Raw genomic sequence first — 20,315 nt, 5'->3', positions numbered from 1 at the left:
TAAACAGCAAAATGTAGTAAGTTTTTTTAGTCCAATTAAGCTCTCATTTGGCATATTTTTCTTCAGTCTTTCAGAACAAGGGAAACCACGTTAAGTAGGCTTAAACCAAGAATACATTCATAAAACGAATTTCCACAGTAGATTCTGAGATTGTTTAGCCTGGTTTCATATATCTGTATTCTAACAACATAAACACCATAAAAATTAAACTTCTCAAAAATTGACAGATTTTCAGGAAATACGTCCTAGTCAACAATTGATACTGACTGAGTTTGTAAGCATTTCCAGAGGCTTGGTTGATGTCCTACATACAGATCCTTCTTATAGTGTTAAGCTGGAACCAATGTATCCTACTCAATGCTCAATGGCATCTTTACTTTGGTAAAGTGAAAAAATACACAGACTAGGATCTGTGCCATACAGAGTAAGTATTTTACATGGTTGACCCCTGGGCACTGCAGGATCTCCTCCAGTCCCTGACATGCATGGTGCTCAACCATAACAGCCATTCCCCGAATGTTCTGAGTACTTCCTTTCCTCATGCTCCTGCCTAGAATGCTTTTACCCCAATCTGTCTGGCATATTCCATCGGCAAGTGACTCATCTTTGTATGTGCAGTTCTAGGCACACGTTAGGCTCTCAGTCAATAGCAAATGAGTATAAAATATACAACTGGGCCAGGAATGTGAACTGATTCATTTCAGAAAGATTTTGAATGAAGTTATAAGCCAGAAAGGTAAAGTCTAAGTCATTAAATAACAACAACAATTAACCAGAACATTGCATTTGTCATTAAATAACAATTAACCAGAACATTGCATTGTTATATGACTCCAGTTTACCATAGCAAGTTCACCATATTAACTAAAATGCATTAGACTTTGCAAAGCTATGTTTCTGTTTTAGCCTATTTTAATCTATACATAGGTACAGATTCTTAATTTTACATTGTTGCCTTGAATTTTTAGCCTGGCTTTTTTGTTTTTTGGCTGCTCGACTTGCAGGATCTTAGGTCTCTGACCAGGGATTGAACACAGGCCCCAGCGGTGAAAGCGCCAAGCCCTAACCACTGGACCGCCAGGGAATTCCCTAGCCTGGGAATTTGATCCTTGGGTTCTTGACCAGTGGGTAAAGAATCAGCTGAAGACTCACATTTTCCATAAAAGCTTTCCTAAACGAACTCAGCCTACAGCCAGCTTCTCCTTACTTAGGATTTCTTCAGTGCTATGGAAACCTAAAGCAGGTCATTTTCCACATGGTTATGGACTGTATTAGCAGTGTCACAGAAGTATTATCCTATCCCTTTATTACAGTATACTATATAGTTCCTAAAACGGATTTTTTAAAAATGCATTTTGTATCCTTCCACAGTACCTAATACATTGATAATCCCACAGTACTGAGCAGCAGTCGTTAAGAGTGTGGGAGACTTGAGTTTTAACCCTGGCTCTACACTTTTTAGCAGTATAAGGAAGTTACAGAACCTCTCTGCCTCATTGGTACAGTGGCGGTAATACCCTTACAGGATTAATGTGAGGAATAAATGAGATAGGGCATGTAAAGCGCTGAGTACAATGCCAGAACCATGCAAGTGCTCAGAGGTGATAGCTGTGAGTATTCCCTAATTTAGAGTCAATGTGGAAAATTGCCAAAGGCCATCACTCTACTAACGATCCGTAGTTTTGAGCTTCTTTCATTTATCATCATCAGAGATTTTTTTCAGAGCTACTGTTTTTCCCATGCAGCAATAAAGTGTGGCTAAAAAGAATCAGTAGACGGGGAAGCCAAAGCAGAGAATGAGCCAATGGCAGACAGCTATTAAAGGACCAGGCAGAAAGGGAGCTGATGGAAAGAGGGATAGAGAACAGAGTTCCTGCCTTGTGCACTATTTCCTGGTGTCTAAGAATGAGGCATCGGGGCAAATATTACAATGTTATTACATCATCTCATCAACTGTCTACCACAGCTGAGAGTCTCATGATTACTGTTGTTGGTGACTGCTGTAAAGGGATTACCCTTTCTGGACACACAAAAATTTGACCAAAAAGGACCTTTAGATTCCATATCTCATTATTTTATCACATAAGCCAAATGCTTTTTTTTCTTTTTAACATCTTTATTGGAGTATAATTGCTTTACAATGTTGTGTTAGTTTTTGCTATATAACAAAGTGAATCAGTTGTACGTATACTTATATCCCCATATCCCCTCCCCCTTGCATCTCCCTAGCACCCTCCCTATCCCACCCCTCTAGGTGGTCACAAAGCACAGAGCTGATCTCCCTGTGCTATGCAGCTGCTTCCCACTAGCTATCTATTTTGCGTTTGGTAGCGTATATATGTCAATGCCACTCTCTCACTTTGTCCCAGCTTACCCTTCCCCCTCCCCATGTCCTTAAGTTCATTCCCTATATCTGTGTCTTTATTCCTTTCCTGGCCCTAGGTTTGCCAGTACCATTTTTTCTTTTTTTAGATTCCATATATATGTGTTAGCATATGGTATTTGTTTTTCTCTTTCTGACTTACTTCACTCTGTACAGCAGATTCTAGGTCCATCCACCTCACTACAGATAACTCAATTTTGTTTCTTTCTATGGCTGAGTAATATTCCATTGTATATATGTGCCACATCTTCTTTATCCATTCATCCGATGATGGACACTTAGGTTGTTTCCATCTCTGGACTATTGTAAATAGAGCTGCAATGAACATTTTGGTACATGACTCTTTTTGAATTATGGTTTTCTCAGGGTATATGCCCAGTAGTGGGATTGCTGGGTCATATGGTAGTTCTATTCGTAGTTTTTTAAGGAACCTCCATACTGTTCTCCACAGTGGTTGTATCAATTTACATTTCCACCAACAGTGCAAGAGGGTTCCCTTTTCTCCACACCCTCTCCAGCATTTACTGTTTCTAGATTTTTTTATGATGGCCATTCTGACCGCTGTGAGATGATATCTCATTGTAGTTTTGATTTGCATTTCTCTAATGATTAATGATGTTGAGCATTCTTCCATGTGTTTGTTGGCAGTCTGCATATCTTCTTTGGAGAAATGTCTATTTAGGTCTTCTGCCCATTTTTGGATTGCATTGTTTGTTTTTTTGATATTGAGCTGCATGAGCTGCTTGTATATTTTGGAGATTAATCCTTTGTCAGTTGCTTCATTTGCAAATATTTTCTTCCATTCTGAGGGTTGTCTTTTCGTCTTGTTTATTCTTTCCTTTGCTGCAAATGCTACTTTTTTAAGTACTGCATATCCTTTTTCTATATTATTCAGGTCCCTTATTTTTCTCTTTCTCCTGTCTAATGTAAACTTGGGTTAGTAAGTTGGAGAAGAGGGAAAAAAATACAATTATCATCAAATATGTAACTATAACATGAAGAATACCTGAAAGATTAAAATTAAGGTGTAGCATTTATGGATGCTTCAATAAGTTAAAAGGTAACTTGAATTCCTGATTGACACTTTGTCCCCCTTACTATGGATAAATGAAGTATGACAGATAGTGAAAATGAATTTGATTATATTTTTAAATGTACAACTTAAAATACATACTTACTTTCCAAACCTCAACACGCCTGAAACATAAGTCTGCCAGTGAGCACAATAAAACATGAACATCCCAATAAAACAGCAGAAAAACAACCAGTCAGGATACGTTCCTAAGCGAACAGCAATTGAAGCTCCAACTGCCATAAAAACTGAAAGAAACAAGAACCATTAAGAATTTAAAATAATTAATTAAATGATTGCCACTGACTGTTTAGAAATACAGAATTTTAAGGTGCATAATCTTGGCATGAAAATAAGGCACACTAAGCAAAATAAATTCCTGAACAGACTTTCAAAACGCACTGTGCAAAACTGCTTCCAACTGTAAACCAAAACAAACCAAACAGCTCAGTTTTTAAGCGATCATTAAAAGACCAACAAACAAAAAAAAACAACTATAGGAAAAAAACCTCCACTAAAACCTTACCTGTGGAAAGAGAGTCACAGCCATGGTCAAAAAGTTCCCCTAAAGGAGAACAAGAATTTGTTCTTCTGGCTTGTTTCCCATCAATAGCATCCAGTGACTGGTAGATAAAGAGTCCTAATGCACATAAAAGGTATGTCCAGTACGGTGCCTGAAAAGAAATGTAGACAATGAAGACTGGTGAGTGACAATAAGCCAGCTTCTGCTTGAAAATAGCTCAACCCAAGCCAAGTGACACATTTTCTTATGTTCGCACTTTGTATCACCTCAGTGTGTTACAAGGAACATTTATAACCCTCCTTCTACAGGTGAGAATTAAATTGAGAAGTGAATTGCTCTAGGTCATCTGCGTAGAGTGTCACAAAAGTCCGTACTGTGAGAAGCCGAAAGTTAAATGACCAAGCAAGGATTAGGACCCTGATTTTGATTCTTAGTCCACAGCTCTTTTAATATAATACTATTCATATATGGCACGGACTTGAAATTATTCAGTAAGTCTCTGCTATGAAAGAAGATCTTATAGACAAACCACAGACCCCAGCTTCCTTTCATGATGGAGTATCAGGGGCTGGATTTACTCTCCCATCTTGTATAACTAGAAAAGCAATAAAATAAATAAAACAACCATTTTCAGACACTGCAGGCAGTGCAGCACTGTGATCCCTGACCGAAGGGAAACAAATGACCGGAGCCCTGTGACTGCTCCAGCTTAGTGCCTATAGGCAGTCTCCAGGCCACAGTACAGGAGTGGGGAACCGGAACAGAGGCCAGCAATCCTGCTGTGCTGAGAAGAAACGCAGCAGAGGTCAGGAAGGTCAAGGCAGCTAGAATCCTGTGTGGCAGAGCACTGGAGAGGAGAGAGGCACAAACTGTGGAGATCTGGAGTCTTTGGCTGAGAAGTGACCTGTGCCTAATGAGACAAAACTACTAACCAAGGCCAGGGAAAAAACCACTGGACAAACAATTCTTGAAGCCCACACAAAGCTGGGAATGGTTTATGTTCCCACCAGGCACAGCATGTAAGACCATGTAATACTTAGGGCACTGGGTAGAGTTCTCAAAAGTGTATTCCCTTAGCAGTGGGCATTAATTAGCCCTAGACCAAAGGCCCTAACAGATGTAAAATCTAGCCTCAGAAGGATCTGACTGATTCCAGGTAACTTAACTAAAGCCAACACAAAGTACAACAGCTTAAAGGAATACCCCACCAAACCTAGTACCCCAAAATGTAAAATTCACAATGTTTGGCATCCAATAAAAATTACTAGTCATTCAAAGAAGCGGGGAAGTATGCTCTACAACTAGGAGTAACATCAATCAATAGAACCAGACCCAGGAATGACAGAGATAATGAAATCTGCAGATGAGGACATTAAAAGTTCTTATAAATATGCCTCATGTGTTCAAGAAGGTGGAAGAAAACATGGAAGACTACAGTGTAACTTCTAGAAATGGAGAGTATAATATTTCAATGTAAAATATACTAGATGAGATTAACAGCGTATTAGACAGTGCAGAAGAAAAGATCAGTGAACTTGCAGAGTACCGACAGAAACTACCCAAAATCATGCACAGAAATAAAAAGACTAAAAATAATTGAACTGGGCATCAGTGACCTGTGAGACAACAGTAGTCTAACATATATGTAATTGAAATCTCAGAAGGAGAGAAGAAAGAGGGTTGGACATGAAACATATAAGAAAAAATGATGGCTGGAAACTTCCAAATTTGATAAAAATCTATAAACTTACATATCCAAGAAGCTCAACAAACCCCAAGCAGAATAAGTTTTTTTTTTTTTAAAAAACCCACCAAGGCACATCATAATCAAATCACTGAAGACCAGTGATAAAGAGAAAATCATTAAAGAAGCCAGAGGAAAAAGACACATTACATACAGAAGCATAGATAATAATGGCAGACGAAAGAGTAAACTTGAAGGTAGATCAATAGAAATGATGCAATTTAAACAAGAGAGAGAAAGAAGATTTAAAAATGACCATTCTCTTCTTTCAGCACTTTATAAATGTACTCCACTTCCTCAGGGACCTGTGTGATGATAGCAATGGTCAACCCAGAATTCTATGTCTCAGAGAGGAAGTACAGCAAAATTGTTGACTAGGGTTTTAAAGTTAGATCTGTGTTTGAGTTCTTGGCTCTGTTATTTAATAGCCAAGTGACCCTGGGAAAGTCATTTAAACTCTCTAAACTTTGGTTATCTCATTTGTAAGATGTGAATAATACTTGCAGTTGTATCTGATGAAAAATATTCTTATATGGCTCTTTACACAGAGCCTGGCACATAGTAAGTGCTCAATAAGGTTAGCTATTGTAGGGAGTTCCCTGGTGGCCTAGTGGTTAGGATTTTGGGCTTTCACTGCTGTGGCCCGGGTTCAATCCCTAGTAGGGGAACTGAGATCCTGTAAGCACACAGTGGCCAAAAAAAAGTTAGCTATTGTCATTAAATTGTGTTTTGCATATTTTTAGTGGCAAATATAGTTTTTAAAATATCAATGTATGTATGGTCTATGTGGTAATTCTGCAAATACCAATCAACCTGCTACCTCATTCTTCAATCTAAGTAAGTAGAAGTTTACTTTGAACTTCAATAAACATTTCATCATTTGTTAATATTACATGCCCAGTATTAATGACTACACTATTAATTGCTTTAAAAGACTTATGAAAGGCTTCCCTGGTGGCACAGTAGTTAAGCATCTGCCTGCCAAAGCAGGGGACACGCAGCCAAAAATAAATAAATAAATAATATATTTTAAAAATGCATTATTGTATTTGATACAGCAATCCACAGAGACAAGGCGGACAAGGCATTATCATGTTCTTTGCATTACAGATAAAAGAGAAACTTAGGGAGGGGTGATAAAGTTCCATTGAGAAGAGCAGCTAGACTGGGTCTAGGCATCAAACCCAGGTTTTCTGACCCGCCCTATGGTAGATCCATCAGATTGGTCATGCTGCAGGCTACACAGACTGGATGCAGCTTCCCACCTGGACTCTTACCTATTCTTTCAAACCTGCTGAGAAGCACTTTCCTGCCCCCACAATACAATTCCAGGCGCAGTGAACCAGACGGGTGGGAAAGCGCTGCAGCTGAGAGAGACTTCTTTCCTCTTAAGCCCAGAAAGGCATACCAGTCCACCAGCTGCTCGTTCGCTACCTTTCCAGTCTTCCCAAGGCCACAGGAGCTGGACCTATCTTCTCTTTACTCTGTTGTCATTACCTCCATTCCCACCTGGGAGCTATGAAACAGTCTGCAAATTTTCAACTTCTTTTCTCACCTGTTATCTCTGCAAAACAGGCCCCAGCCGGGAGATCCACTTGCCGGGAGCAGCATGCCCCTTCCTTCCAGGCGCCTGCTTAACGTGGGTGTCACTACAGAAGACACTCTGGGTGGAAGCAGGATCTACAGGGCCACCCCAACTCAATTCTAGTTTTCATGTTAACTTATTTTTAAAAATTTTAAATGTAAGCATGGGAAAGTCAGGTGTGGATTACAAAGTCTTAAGCAATATATCAGAATACTTCTGCAGAAGGAGACTATATAAAAAGTGGAACTTCTCCAGATCATATTAGATTCTTAATATTTAAAGTTCTTAATTATATAATTTTTATAATATCTACTGTATCCTTTAAGATCGGAATTTTATACTACATCATAGAAACCTTTCCAGGTCAAGCTTAAAGATCTACATCATTCTTTTACATGACTGCATGGTATTCAATTATGTGGCTATATCATAATTTAAGTAATAACTCACTAATGATGAATCTTACATGACTGTGTGAAAGACTATTATATAAGTTTATTCTAGAAAACAAAATAATTACTAAGAATCAATCATAAGCCCTAGTTAGTCATTAAAAAAAAAACACTAATACATTTAAATTGCTTTTCAGTTACATCACTGAAAAAGAACTGTATACAACTAGCTATTTGGGATATTTTACTTTTTCCAGTTACTTGAAATAAAGGATTAGAGAAACCAGAGATTTGAACCAGACCGTATGGCAACTGTTCTCGTTCAAAATAACTGGATCAGAGAGAACACTCATATATAGATCAATTATTTATCCTGGGTATTATACCCCTTTTTATATGTGTTTGAATGAGCACACACATCAGGAAAAGGACGAAAAGATTTAGAAAGTGATCAATGAACACATTTCTTTTTTTTTATTAATGAATTTATTTATATTCTTTTGGCTGTGTTGGGTCTTCATTGCTGCACGCGGGCTTTCTCTAGTTGCGGCGAGTGGGGGCTACTCTTTGTTGCGGTGCGCGGGCTTCTCATTGCGGTGGCTTCTCGTTGCGGAGCACGGGCTCTAGGCACCCAGGCTTCAGTAGTTGTGGCTTGTGGGCTCTCGAGCGCAGCCTCAGTAGTTGTGGCGCACGGGCTTAGCTGCTCCGTGGCATGTGGGATCTTCCTGGACCAGGGCTCGAACCTGTGTCCCCTGCATTGGCAGGTGGGTACTTAACCACTGTGCCACCAGGGAAGTCCCAGTGAACACATTTCTGCTCACTGGACAAATTTTACTTACAGCTCAGAACTTAGAATACTGGATTTTGGGGAATACATTCTTAGGTTTTCTGTAAATGAAGATGCTAGACTAGGTAGTCTCTAAGGCCCCATCTTTAATATGGAACTAGAATCCTCTCAAGAGTAGGAGGTATGTTCTCTGTTTTTAAAATCTGCTGTTTATACCATGAGAGCTAAATAACTAGATGATTAAAATCAACTGATCAGGTTAACAGGTTACCTGGTAACCTATCAGGTAAAATGGTTTCCAAAAGGAATAATACATGTCCTGGGTTTTTCTTGCAGAGTGGTTAGGAGTATAGACTCTGCATTCCACCTGCAGCTGATCCTTGAGTGAGCTGGATGAGCTACTTAACCTCTCAGTGCCTTAGTTTCCCTTTATGAAAAATGGGAGTAATCACTGTTCCTATCTCACTGTGAGAATTAAATGAATTATTACATGTCAAGGGCTTAGAAAAGTGCCTGGCATATGGGAAGAGCTCAGTATATTTTAGTTATTATTTCTGATACTATATAAGATAATTTTAGGTGATTCATAGATAAATTTTCATTTTAATACTTATATCTTTATTTAATGTATTTTGGAAAATATTAATTTAAAAATTATCTAGCATAGCTATCAAATCTATGATTGTAGATATTAAGGCTTCAAGTGTAAGTCTTTAAAAAGGAGTAGATTTAAAGTTGATGTAAAGAAAAACAGTAAATAAAAAATAGCACAGGTAATACACAAAAGCAAAAATCTTCCTTAATTAAAATTTAGGAAATACTGAAACTATACAATGCCTATTTATATGAATTTTCATACTTAAAAAGTGTCTCTTTGCTTTAAATAGCTTTGGATATAAGTTGATACAGATGCAAAAGGTATTACATAATCAGTAACGACTGGGTCACCTTGTAACAGGGAGATTTCAATTATCCAAACATCAATTGACTTCTCTCTCCATAAAAAATAGAAACTGCATTTATAAGAGGTAGGAAGAAAGAAAATCAGAAGACAGGTCAGGCATATGTGAAAAAATGTAACGCTGGTGTGGCGTTAGAGGTGGACTTTGTACCCAGTCAAGTGATTCTAGTGATTTCTAAGCTAAACTCGTGGAATTTTAATAGGCTGCTAATCTGACAGGACTCTAACTCGTATTATGTGCCTGTGACACAGCTGAACCTGTGGCCAGGGGCACTTCCTTGTTTACAGAAGGAGGGTTCCCGTTGGAACCGAGGCTGGGGAGGCTCCAAAGACTTGGTGGTCACAAAGGGTAGGGTCATTCTCAGTCCTGCCCAGCAGGAAGACCCTAGCCGCTTACTGCTTCACCATGAGCTTTGGCTTCAGCTCGGGTGCAGGCCAGCATTTGAGAGGAGCACACCCACCTTCAGGAAATGAGGCGGGTTACAAGCTGGGGGGCTGGGCACGAACACCAGGCAACCAGCATCTCAGGGCCGGAGGGGCTTTCTCAGGACATTAGAAATCTTTACTTTGAAAGGCATTCTTCTTTCTTTGTAAATTTCCTGTGAATAGTTGTATTCTTTTTAAAAACCTCTTTTAGTACTTACTAGAATCCTTGTTGAAAATGCCAGCCTCTCACTGGGCCAAGGGAAACAGGCAGGGAGAGGGGAATGAAGAGAATCCCCTGGGCAGATCTATCATCATCAACTGTGCTGGGTGCTTTCACATCTGTTCTGCTCTTTAACTTCACAGAAACCAAGTGGTCGGACCCTCATCCAGGTCAAACTAACCAGGAGTGGGATTTAAAGCTCCTTCTATACACCACAATGCCATGTTTTATCCACACTTGAACCAGAATTCTAAAGGAGAAACAGCTTGTTTCTTGGGAATCAAGTATAGGAAAGCCACAGGAATCAAAGGGACGATCCCCAAAGCAAAGCTACTTCTACATTACCTGCAGAAGCTCCTTCTAGACAGGGCTGGATTTAGGGTGAGGCAAGCAAGGCACCGTGGCTGCAGAATTTCAGATGGCATTTACTACTCTCAGGGTCGTGCACATGCCTGCTTGCCTCACTCTACTCTGTGCCCTGCTTCTAGAACGTTCACCTCCTGCAAGTTATTTTGCTTTAGTAAGAGAGGCCACTCTCTTACAAGAGTCCTGCCTTAATAAGCGATGCTTGTTAAGTTATTGAACTGGTTAAAAAAAAAATAGAGGGAGATAGGTGATTTTTAAAAAAGAGGAAATATTCTAGATTTCAAAGAAACCAAACCTATAAAAGAATTTGACTAGGTTATTGCCTTTTCTTATTATTCCCCCAACAAATAACTCTTTACTTTATAGTCCAAAATCCAATCGAATCTGAATTATTTAGACAGGGAATAAACCATTTCTTAAGGTCATTCTAATTTCCACAGAAACAGTTGCTTTTCGATTCAACTTTCTATAATCATGAAGGAAAGAAATTATTCAATACCCTTTGACCCACCCTAGGCTGGGCACCTATCTCCTACAAACACTCTCTTAACAGACACTGACATGGATTTATATACATAGATCAAGAGGGCAGAGCAACAATTAGAGAAAGAAGAACAAAAACACCCCAAGTTAACAGAAGGAAAGAAATCATAAAGATCAGAGGAGAAATAAATGAAAAAGAAAGGAAGGAAACAATAGCAAAGATCAATAAAACTAAAAGCTGGTTCTTTGAGAAGATAAACAAAATTGATAAACCATTAGCCAGACTCATCAAGAAAAAAAGGGAGAAGACTCAAATCAACAGAATTAGAATGAAAACGGAGAAGTAACAGCTGACACTGCAGAAATACAAAAGATCATGAGAGATTACTACAAGCACCTATATGCCAATAAAACAGACAACCTGGAAGAAATGGACAAATTCTTGGGAAAGCACAACCTTCCGAGAATGAACCAAGAAGAAATAGAAAATATAAACAGACCAGGGCTTCCCTGGCGGGGCAGTGGTTGAGAGTCCACCTGCCGATTCAGGGGATGCGGGTTTGTGCCCCGGTCCGGGAAGATCCCACGTGCCGCAGAGAGGCTGGACCCGTGAGCCATGGCCACTGAGCCTGCACGTCCGGAGCCTGCGCTCCACAATGGGAGAGTCCACAACAGTGAGAGGCCCGTGTACTGCCAAATAAATAAATAAACAAACAAACAAAAAGACTAATCACAAGCACTGAAATTGAAACTGTGATTAAAAATCTTCCAACAAACAAAAGCTCAGGACCAGATGGCTTCACAGGCAAATTCTATCAAACATTTAGAGAAGAGCTAACACCTGTCCTTCTCAAATTCTTCCAAAATATAGCAGAGGAAGGAACACTCCCAAACTCATTCTACGAGTCCACCATCACCCTGATACCAAAACCAGACAAAGATGTCACAAAAAAAGAAAACTACAGGCCAGTATCACTGATGAACATAGATGCAAAAATCCTCAACAAAATACTAGCAAACAGAATCCAACAGCACATTAAAAGGATCATACACCATGATCAAGTGGGGTTTATCCCAGGAATGCAAGGATTCTTCAATACATGCAAATATCAATGTGATACACATTAAGCAACTGAAGGATAAAAACCAGATGATAAACTCAATAGATGCAGAAAAAGCTTTAGACAAAATTCAACACCCATTTATGATAAAAATTCCCCAGAAAGTAGGCATAGAGGGAACTTACCTCAACATAATAAAGGCCATATATGACAAACCCACAGCCAACATTGTTCTCAATGGTGAAAAACTGAAACCATTTCCACTGAGATCAGGAACAAGAAAAGGTTGCCCAGTCTCACCACTATTATTCAACATAGTTTTGGAAGTTTTAGCCACAGCAATCAGAGAAGAAAAAGAAATAAAAGGAATCCAAACTGGAAAAGAAGAAGTAAAACTGTCACTGTTTGCAGATGACATGATACTATACACAGAGAATCCTAAAGATGCTACCAGAAAACTACTAGAGCTAATCAATGAATTTGGTAAAGTAGCAGGATACAAAATTAATGCACAGATACCTCTTGCATTCCTATACACTAACGACGAAAAATCTGAAAGAGAAATTAAGGAAACACTCCCATTCACCACTGCAACAAAAAGAATAAAATATCTAGGAATAAACCTACGTAAGGAGACAAAAGACCTGTATGCAGAAAACTATAAGACACTGATGAAAGAAATTAAAGATGATACAAACAGATGGAGAGATATATCATGTTCTTGGATCGGAAGAATCAACATTGTGAAAATGACTATAGTACTGAAAGCAATCTACAGAGTCAATTCAACTACCACTGGCATTTTTCACAACTAGAACAAAAAATTTCACAATTTGTATGGAAACACAAAAGACGCTGAATAGCCAAAGCAATCTTGAGGGAAAAAAATGGAGTTGGAGGAATCAGGCTCCCTGAGTTCAGACTATACTACAAAGCTACGGTAATCAGACAGTATGGTACTGGCACAAAAACAGAAATATAGATCAATGGAACAGGACAGAAAGCCCAGAGATAAACCCACACACATATGGTCACCCTTTCTTTGATAAAGGAGGCAAGAATATACAATGGAGAAAAGAAGCCTCTTCAATAAGTGGTACTGGGAAAACTGGAGAGCTACGTGTGAAAGAATGAAAATTAGAACACTCCCTAACACCATACACAAAAATAAACTCAAAATGGATTAGAGACCTAATGTAAGAGAGACACTATAAAACTCTTAGAGGAAAACATAAGCAAAACACTCTATGACATAAATCACAGCCAGATCCTTTTTGACCCACCTCCTAGAGAAATGGAAATAAAAACAAAAATAAACAAATGGGACCTAATGAAACTTAAAAGCTTTTGCACAGCAAAGGAAACCATAAACAAGACCAAAACACAACCCTCAGAATGGGAGAAAATATTTGCAAATGAAGCAAATGACAAAGGATTAATTTCCAAAATATACAAGCAGCTCATGCAGCTCAATATCAAAAAAAACAAACAACCCAATCCAAAATGGGCAGAAGACCTAAATAGACATTTCCCCAAGGAAGATATACAGGTTGCCAACAAACATATGAAAGGATGCTCAACATCACTAATCATTAGAGAGATGCAAATCAAAACTACAATCACCTCACAACAGTCAGAATGGCCATCATCAAAAAATCTACGAACAATAAATGCTGGAGAGGGTGTGGAGAAATGGGAACCCTCTTGCACTGTTGGTGGGAATGTAAATTGATACAACCACTACGGAGAATAGTATGGAGGTTCCTTAAAAAACTAAAAACAGAACAGAAAAAACAGAAGTATGAGCCAGCAATCCCACTACTGGGCAGGTACCCTGAGAAAACCATAATTCAAAAAGTGTCATGTACCACGATGTTCATTGCAGCTCTATTTACAATAGCAGGACATGGAAGCAACCTAAGTGTCCATCAACAGATGAATGGATAAAGAAGATGTGGCACATATAAACAATGGAATATTATTCAGCCATAAAAGGAAACAAAGTTGAGTTATTTGTAGTGAGGTGGATGGACCTAGAATCTGTCATACAGAGTGAAGTAAGTCAGAAAGAGAAAAACAAATACCATATGCTAACACATATATATGGAATCTAAAAAAAAAAAATCTTTCCAAAGAACCTAGGGACAGGACAGGAATAAAAATGCAGATGTAGAGGGGCGTCCCTGGTGGCGCAGTGGTTGAGAGTCCTCCTGCCGATGCAGGGGACACGGGTTCGTGCCCTGCTCAGGGAAGATCCCACATGTCGCGGAGCAGCTGGGCCCGTGAGCCATGGCCGCTGAGCCTACGCGTCCGGAGCCTGTGCTCCGCAATGGGAGAGGCCACAATAGTGAGAGGCCCGCGTACTGCAAAAAAAAAAAAAAAAGATGCAGACGTAGAGAATGGACTTAAGGACATGGGGAGGGGCAAAGGTAAGCTGGGATGAAGTGAGAGAGTGGCATGGACATATATACACTACCAAATGTAAAACAGATAGCTAGTGAGAAGCAGCCGCATAGCACAGGGAGATCAGCTCAGTGCTTTGTGACCACCTAGAGAGTGGGATAGGGAGGGTGGGAGGGAGACACAAGAGGGAGGGAATATGGGGATATAAGTATACGTACAGCTGATTCACTTTGTTATACAGGAGAAACTAACACAACAATGTAAAGCAATTATACTCTAATAAAGATGTTAAAAGAAAAAAAAGAGGGCAGAGCAAAAATATTTACTCAAATAAGCTGAAAAGGGAATGGAGCCACAGTTTATTCCAGCCAGAAACAAGCATATGAGTGTTCTGTGGTAGAGAATGCTACTAAGCTGAAGCCAGAAGAACCAGATTCGAATCACCAAGTTTTCTCATCTACAAATGTAGGAATTGTATTAAAGAGGCTCTCAGGTCCTTCAAGCAGTCAGAGTCTGTGATTCTATTTTAGGATTAAGGAGCCAAGGAATGGGGGCCAAGGACTATATACAGAGCAGCATTCAGACAGAACTGCTTCATCAAGGTGAGGGGGATGCAATTCAGTTCTTGTTTTCTGTTTGCCCCAACTTTTGCTTACTCGTGTTAAAATTCCCCCGGGCCAAATTGATTAAGTATTTAATCTAAGACCAGCTAAAACTGAATAACGGTGGAAAAACATCATCTCCCAAGATTACAATTTGTTATTTCATGCATGCAGGCAATAATTTAGCAAATATTTACCAAGTACCTGCTTTACGCAAGGCACTATGCTGTGGAGAACGTGCAAATGGGCAACTGCTATCTGAACTTAAAATATGGTAGACTGTCTTGCTCAGTAAGGACATACATAACCAAAATCACATCACACACATAATCAAAACAAAATGGAGACGTTCCACAAGACAGCTACAAAGACCTGTGGTGGAAGTATAGCTTTCTGGCTTGGAATCCTGGTATCAGCTTAAAGAGGTTAATTTATTTCCCTTCAGTTTCTTCATCTATGATATGGGGATAATAATAATACCTAAAGTTGTTCAGAAGATTAAATGAGATAATAGACAAAAGCAGCTTAAATTAATGCCTGGTACATAAGTAAAACCCGGTAAATGTTAGTAATCATTGTCATTATTATGGGAGCTTATAGGATTAAGTGGTTGATTTGACTCCAGAGAAGAAAAAAAAATTTCCTAAGGATGTAGCATTAGGACTGGACACTGAGAGATGAAGTTGGACAGGAAAAAGGAAGAGGAAGAAGAAAAGAGAGGGAAAAGAAGGAGAGAAATCTTTGCCATAAGAAGTAGTTCAGAGCTTCCCTGGTAGCGCAGTGGTTAAGAATTCGCCTGCCAACGCAGGGGACACGGGTTCGAGCCCTGGTCGGGGAAGATCCCACATGCCCTGGAGCAACTAAGCCTGCGCACCACAACTACTGAGCCTGCGCTCTAGAGCCTGCGAGCCACAACTACTGAAGCCTGCGCGCCTAGAGCCTGTGCTCTGCAACAAGAGAAGCCACCGCAATGAGAAGCCGGTGCATCGCAACGAAGAGTAGCCCCGGCTCACCACAACTAGAGAAAGCCTGCACGCAGCAAGGAAGACCCAACACAGTCAAAAAAAAAAAAAACAAACAAAAAAAGAAGTAGTTCAATTTGGCTGGAGCGGAAAGTTCCTTAACGAAATAATGGTATGAAATACAGTTCAGAACACCACTGTAGAAGTTTAATATAAATCATTTAACTTTTTTCCTATTAATTTCCCTTCATCCCGTCATGTCCTAGAAATATCAACAGTTAAAAAATAGATCAAATGTTATTATTAACATAGATATGTAGTCAGCATTACGTCCTCAATGGGTAGATAAATCCAAGCATCAGAGTCCAAAAACCATATGGGTTTTCCCTGACCCTTTCTGGAAGCAATTTGTCAAGTCTGTAAAAGCACTAAGAATTCTTAAGTCTAAGAATCAGAAAACAAGTTTCAGGCCAAGTTAAAGTCACTTAACTCTCCAGGCCTCAATTTCCTCAATAAAAATCTATACTACTATTACTTCAGGATGGATGGATAGAAGAAATACTAAAATGGTGGGATGGCCATTCTAGGAAGGGAAAAAACTTGCCAGCCTCCTTGAGTTGATATAAGACACAAATGCAATAATGGATGTGAACGTACGTTACATACCTAATAAGCATTACATAGAACCCAAGGTATTTTTCCTACACATCACACAGAAAGGCAAGAACTGCAGATGAGATGGTGGTGGTATGTGGTAAAAAAGAATCCGGCTTTGTAGTCAGACCAACTTGGGTCTGAACCCTACCAGGTCCTGTCATTTACTAGCTCTGCGGCCTGAAAGCAAAATAGCCTGAACTGCCATGCTTCTTTTGTACTATTGCTGGGATTTTATCAGACAGGCAATGTGAATCCTGTAATGGTGCTTCCCCTCACTGCTTCAGCCACCTGGAAGCAGTGCAGGATCTAATTACATTTCAGAAACTCTTCTCAGTTTCATTTTATTATTTCAACCCTTACTTCCCATTTTTGGATCATTGCGATATATTTTTTTTTTGAAAAGTGCCTCAGATTCTTCCCACCTGCACCTTTTTTTTTTTAAATGAAGCATAGCCTAAAAATTAATTTAATCATCATTTTACCTTTTCCATCAGCCCCCCACCCGCACCCCGACATCCCTAAACAGATTCTCTTGGACTTCTTGGTATGCCCTGCTTTTTGGAAGTGCTCAACAAATGGTTCTTAAATTAATAATAACATTGAAAAGTTCACAATTTAACTGGCAAATATCAGAAATATCCAAATGCTGTTAGACAAATCTAGGCCCAGTAAAAACTAAATTTTATTATGGGTTTTCAGGACATTTTTAATACCAGTAATATTTTTAACATGCTGAACAAATTCTAATTTTCTACATTTATCTGCATGTAAGATATCATGTAGTCCTCACTGCATTCTTGTGAAGTTGGTTTGGCAGGTATTATTTCTATTTTACACAGGGAAAGCAAGACCCACATGTCACTCCATGTTGTGGCAGGGCCACATTAGAACCAAGCCTTCACTTCTAACCCAGCGCACTTTTCATTCTGGCGCACTGCCTCTGGGGAATTCTGCAAACAGGCTGCAACTTACTTTTTTAAAAACAACATGTAAATGAATTAACAACGGGAACGTCTGCTGAAAAATCATATATAATAACATATCCATCAATCAGCAAGATATTCAATACGTTTAAAATGTAGGTTTCATCAAATACTTTAAAAAATGGATCCATGTACGGAGGGCATGAAATATTTCCACTGTATTCCTGCTATCCAACCTCATCTCGAATTAGTTCTCCACAGGACCTATCCTAAAATATGATTATAAACGGAGTTCTCTATTTGAGGGAAAAGAAAGCAATGTCACAAAACGTGCAATGTAATATTGATCCCATGTACTCTAAAAAGCTATATATGGGAGTAGCTCCCTCTGCCTCCTGTCCCCCATCACACTCAGCCCAAGGGATGTTCCTGATTACCAAGTATAGGAAGCCCACATTATTTACTCGTCTTATTTTGGACATAGGTCAAATAGTCATTGCTAATAAAATCCGATGGCTTTTACGATCCCTGGGTCGTGAAGATAAGGATTAACACCTTGCTAATACTTTTGTTTTCCACGAGAAAGTCAACGAAGCAACGAGGAAGTAACCTCTTAAAAGTAACTTTGATCAGTGCTACCAGTAATTACAGGATCACTAGCGCAACCTTTGAGAAACGGACAGCTGAGTATAAAAGTGTTCAATGGGCATCTCGGGCTTGGCCAACCCAACCACAATCCCCGGAGCCAGGCGGGACGGAGCTGGGGGTGTTCAGTGCCCAGTGCGCCAAGGAACCGACTGCTTGTCCACCCCCCAACTTGGCGCGGGATGGGGCGGCGGCCAGGCAGGCAGGCGCTCCCCGCTCCCAGTGGCCGAGACCGCCCGTCCGCCGCCCGAAGGAGAGTGGGGGTGGACACGGGACTGGGCAGTGACCTTGTCAGCCCCTCCGCCGTCCGGGGGAGGCTCGGGGTGGACAAGGGACCGGGTAGCGGCGTGACAGCCTCCGGGCGGGCCGGGGAACGCTCGGGGCGACTGCGGCGCTGGGGCAGAGGCGGCGTTAGCCCCTCCGCGGCCCCGAGAGGCTCGGCCGTGCGGGTGGCTCTCCGGGCGCCTCCAGAGGCGCACCCGGGGCGGGGCGAGCTCGGCTCGGGCCGCGGACGCGGGGCTCCGGGGGAGAGCAGTTGGGGGTCCGCGGGCGGGCGGCTGGCCCTACCTCCTCGGTGACCGTGGGGCAGTAAGAGATGAGCAGGAGCGTGGTAAGCAGGTTGATGGCGAGGCCCAGGAGGGTGATGGAGTTGGGGGCCATCCACAGCGGGATCCACTGGAGCAGCCAGGTCCAGTAGAGCTGCAGCGGCGGCTCAAGCAACGAGACGCCCGCGACGCTGTAGCGGTGTTCCTCCAGCCGCCGCAGCTGCGCCGCGCTCAGCGGCTCGCCCAGCGCCTTCAGCCAGCGCGGCGCCGGCCTGGCCCAGGCGCCCGCCGCCATGGCCGCCTGCGGGCCCCGCCGCTGCGAGCGAGCGCAGCCCGAGCCGGGCGCCCGGGCGGGGACAGGTGGAGGGAGGGGCTCGCGGGCCCGGGCCTGCGGCGGCCCGGTGGGACTCGCCGGTCGGGCCCGCGGCGGAGGTCGAGGTCAGGCCAGGCCGCCCCTGGTGCCGGGGCCCCGCCCCCAGAGCCGCCGGCCGCGGGGGGCGGGGCCTCGGGGAGGGCTCCGGGAGAGGGGGAGGGGCCGCCTCCGCCCCGCGAGGTGTCGGGGCAGGTGGGACAGGCCCACACTGGCCACCGGGTCACCGTAGTGGCTCCGCCGATCGTCACTTTCTAATTGGCGCGAAAAGGGCCCAGATTTCCCCAAGAGCCTGATGCACCTGCTTCTAAGTCCCGATTCTTCTCCGGGGACGGCTGGTGACGCTCCCCAGAGGGAAGTCTCGACGGCTGGACAGTTAGAAGCGGGTTGCTCTAACTCATGCGGTGCGCACAGCTCAGATCTCCTAGTGTGCGAACGCCCTGGCCTTTAGCCGCAGCCTGCAGAGCCGGGGGTGGGGAGCGAAGTATTGTGTGAGAACATGATTTTCGCACGTCTTGGGTCACCGGCATGAGGTCTCCATCCGTCGGCCCAAAGAGAGGTCCTGCCTGATAAACACACAGGCACAGTTCTTTCTTCCAACCCCGAGGACTGGGGCCCTGGCTGTGTATTAGCTCTAGAGAACCCTCACTTGCAGGTTCAGGGATCAATGTTCAGGGTTCAGATTCCAAGGTATACGACCTACCACTCAGGACTTAGAAACACCGTCTAACAAGGGGACTGAATGGTTGAAAGCCAAATAAATGCCTATTTCTCAGAGCATCTGATACCAATAATAATGGATATTTTTACACACACCCTTCCTCCCAAAGACAGGGATCCAGGTGGTATCTTCCACTGGCCTGGGAGCAAGTATGCTTGCCACACAATGGCAGTTCACTTACCTCACAGCTCCTTACCTCACAATGCACCCATTTAGACAGGGGATAGCCTGTCATAAACATGTCATTTTGCACAACCTTTGCCACTTGCCTTTTTCTTCACTTCCTGGTTCTTATCATTATGCACTTCTCTAAGGCACAGAACAAGCTCAGAAACTGCTTTCGTGATAGTTCAGTAGGGCAGCGGCTATCGGCAGGTGCAGTTTGTCCCACAGATTCCACCACAACACATTGGAGACGGGCCAACAAACTACTACCCAGCCCACCACCTGCTTCCATACAGCCCATAAGCTGAGTACAGCTTTT

The 20,315-nt window shown here is 41.9% G+C and overlaps 1 protein-coding gene across 6 annotated transcripts in view; it reads right to left on the bottom strand.

Moving 5' to 3' along the window:
- CHPT1 (choline phosphotransferase 1) overlaps positions 1–19,245 on the bottom strand; it is a 34,744-nt gene extending 15,499 nt beyond the window's left edge. The window contains exons 1-3 of one of the 6 annotated variants that reach the window (XR_004483107.2): positions 18,763–19,237; positions 3,982–4,129; positions 3,562–3,703 (exon numbers count right to left, since the gene is read on the bottom strand). Coding sequence is in view for 5 of the 6 variants with exons in the window: in XM_004269463.3 (XP_004269511.1) it covers positions 3,562–3,703; positions 3,982–4,129; positions 18,763–19,035 (563 nt within the window). In the remaining variant the exon portion in view is untranslated. Of the gene's footprint in view, positions 1–3,561; positions 3,704–3,981; positions 4,130–18,762 lie in introns of all 6 variants that reach the window. The other 5 variants (XM_004269463.3, XM_033427629.2, XM_049694728.1 and 2 more) reach the window with 5 other exon arrangements.
- Positions 19,246–20,315: the final 1,070 nt, after the last annotated feature.

This window comes from Orcinus orca, chromosome 11, assembly GCF_937001465.1.
Source record: "Orcinus orca chromosome 11, mOrcOrc1.1, whole genome shotgun sequence".
Taxonomy (NCBI): Eukaryota; Metazoa; Chordata; class Mammalia; order Artiodactyla; family Delphinidae; genus Orcinus; species Orcinus orca.
The sequence above is the reverse complement of the archived record's forward strand: the minus strand, read 5'-3'. Positions and strand labels throughout refer to the sequence as shown.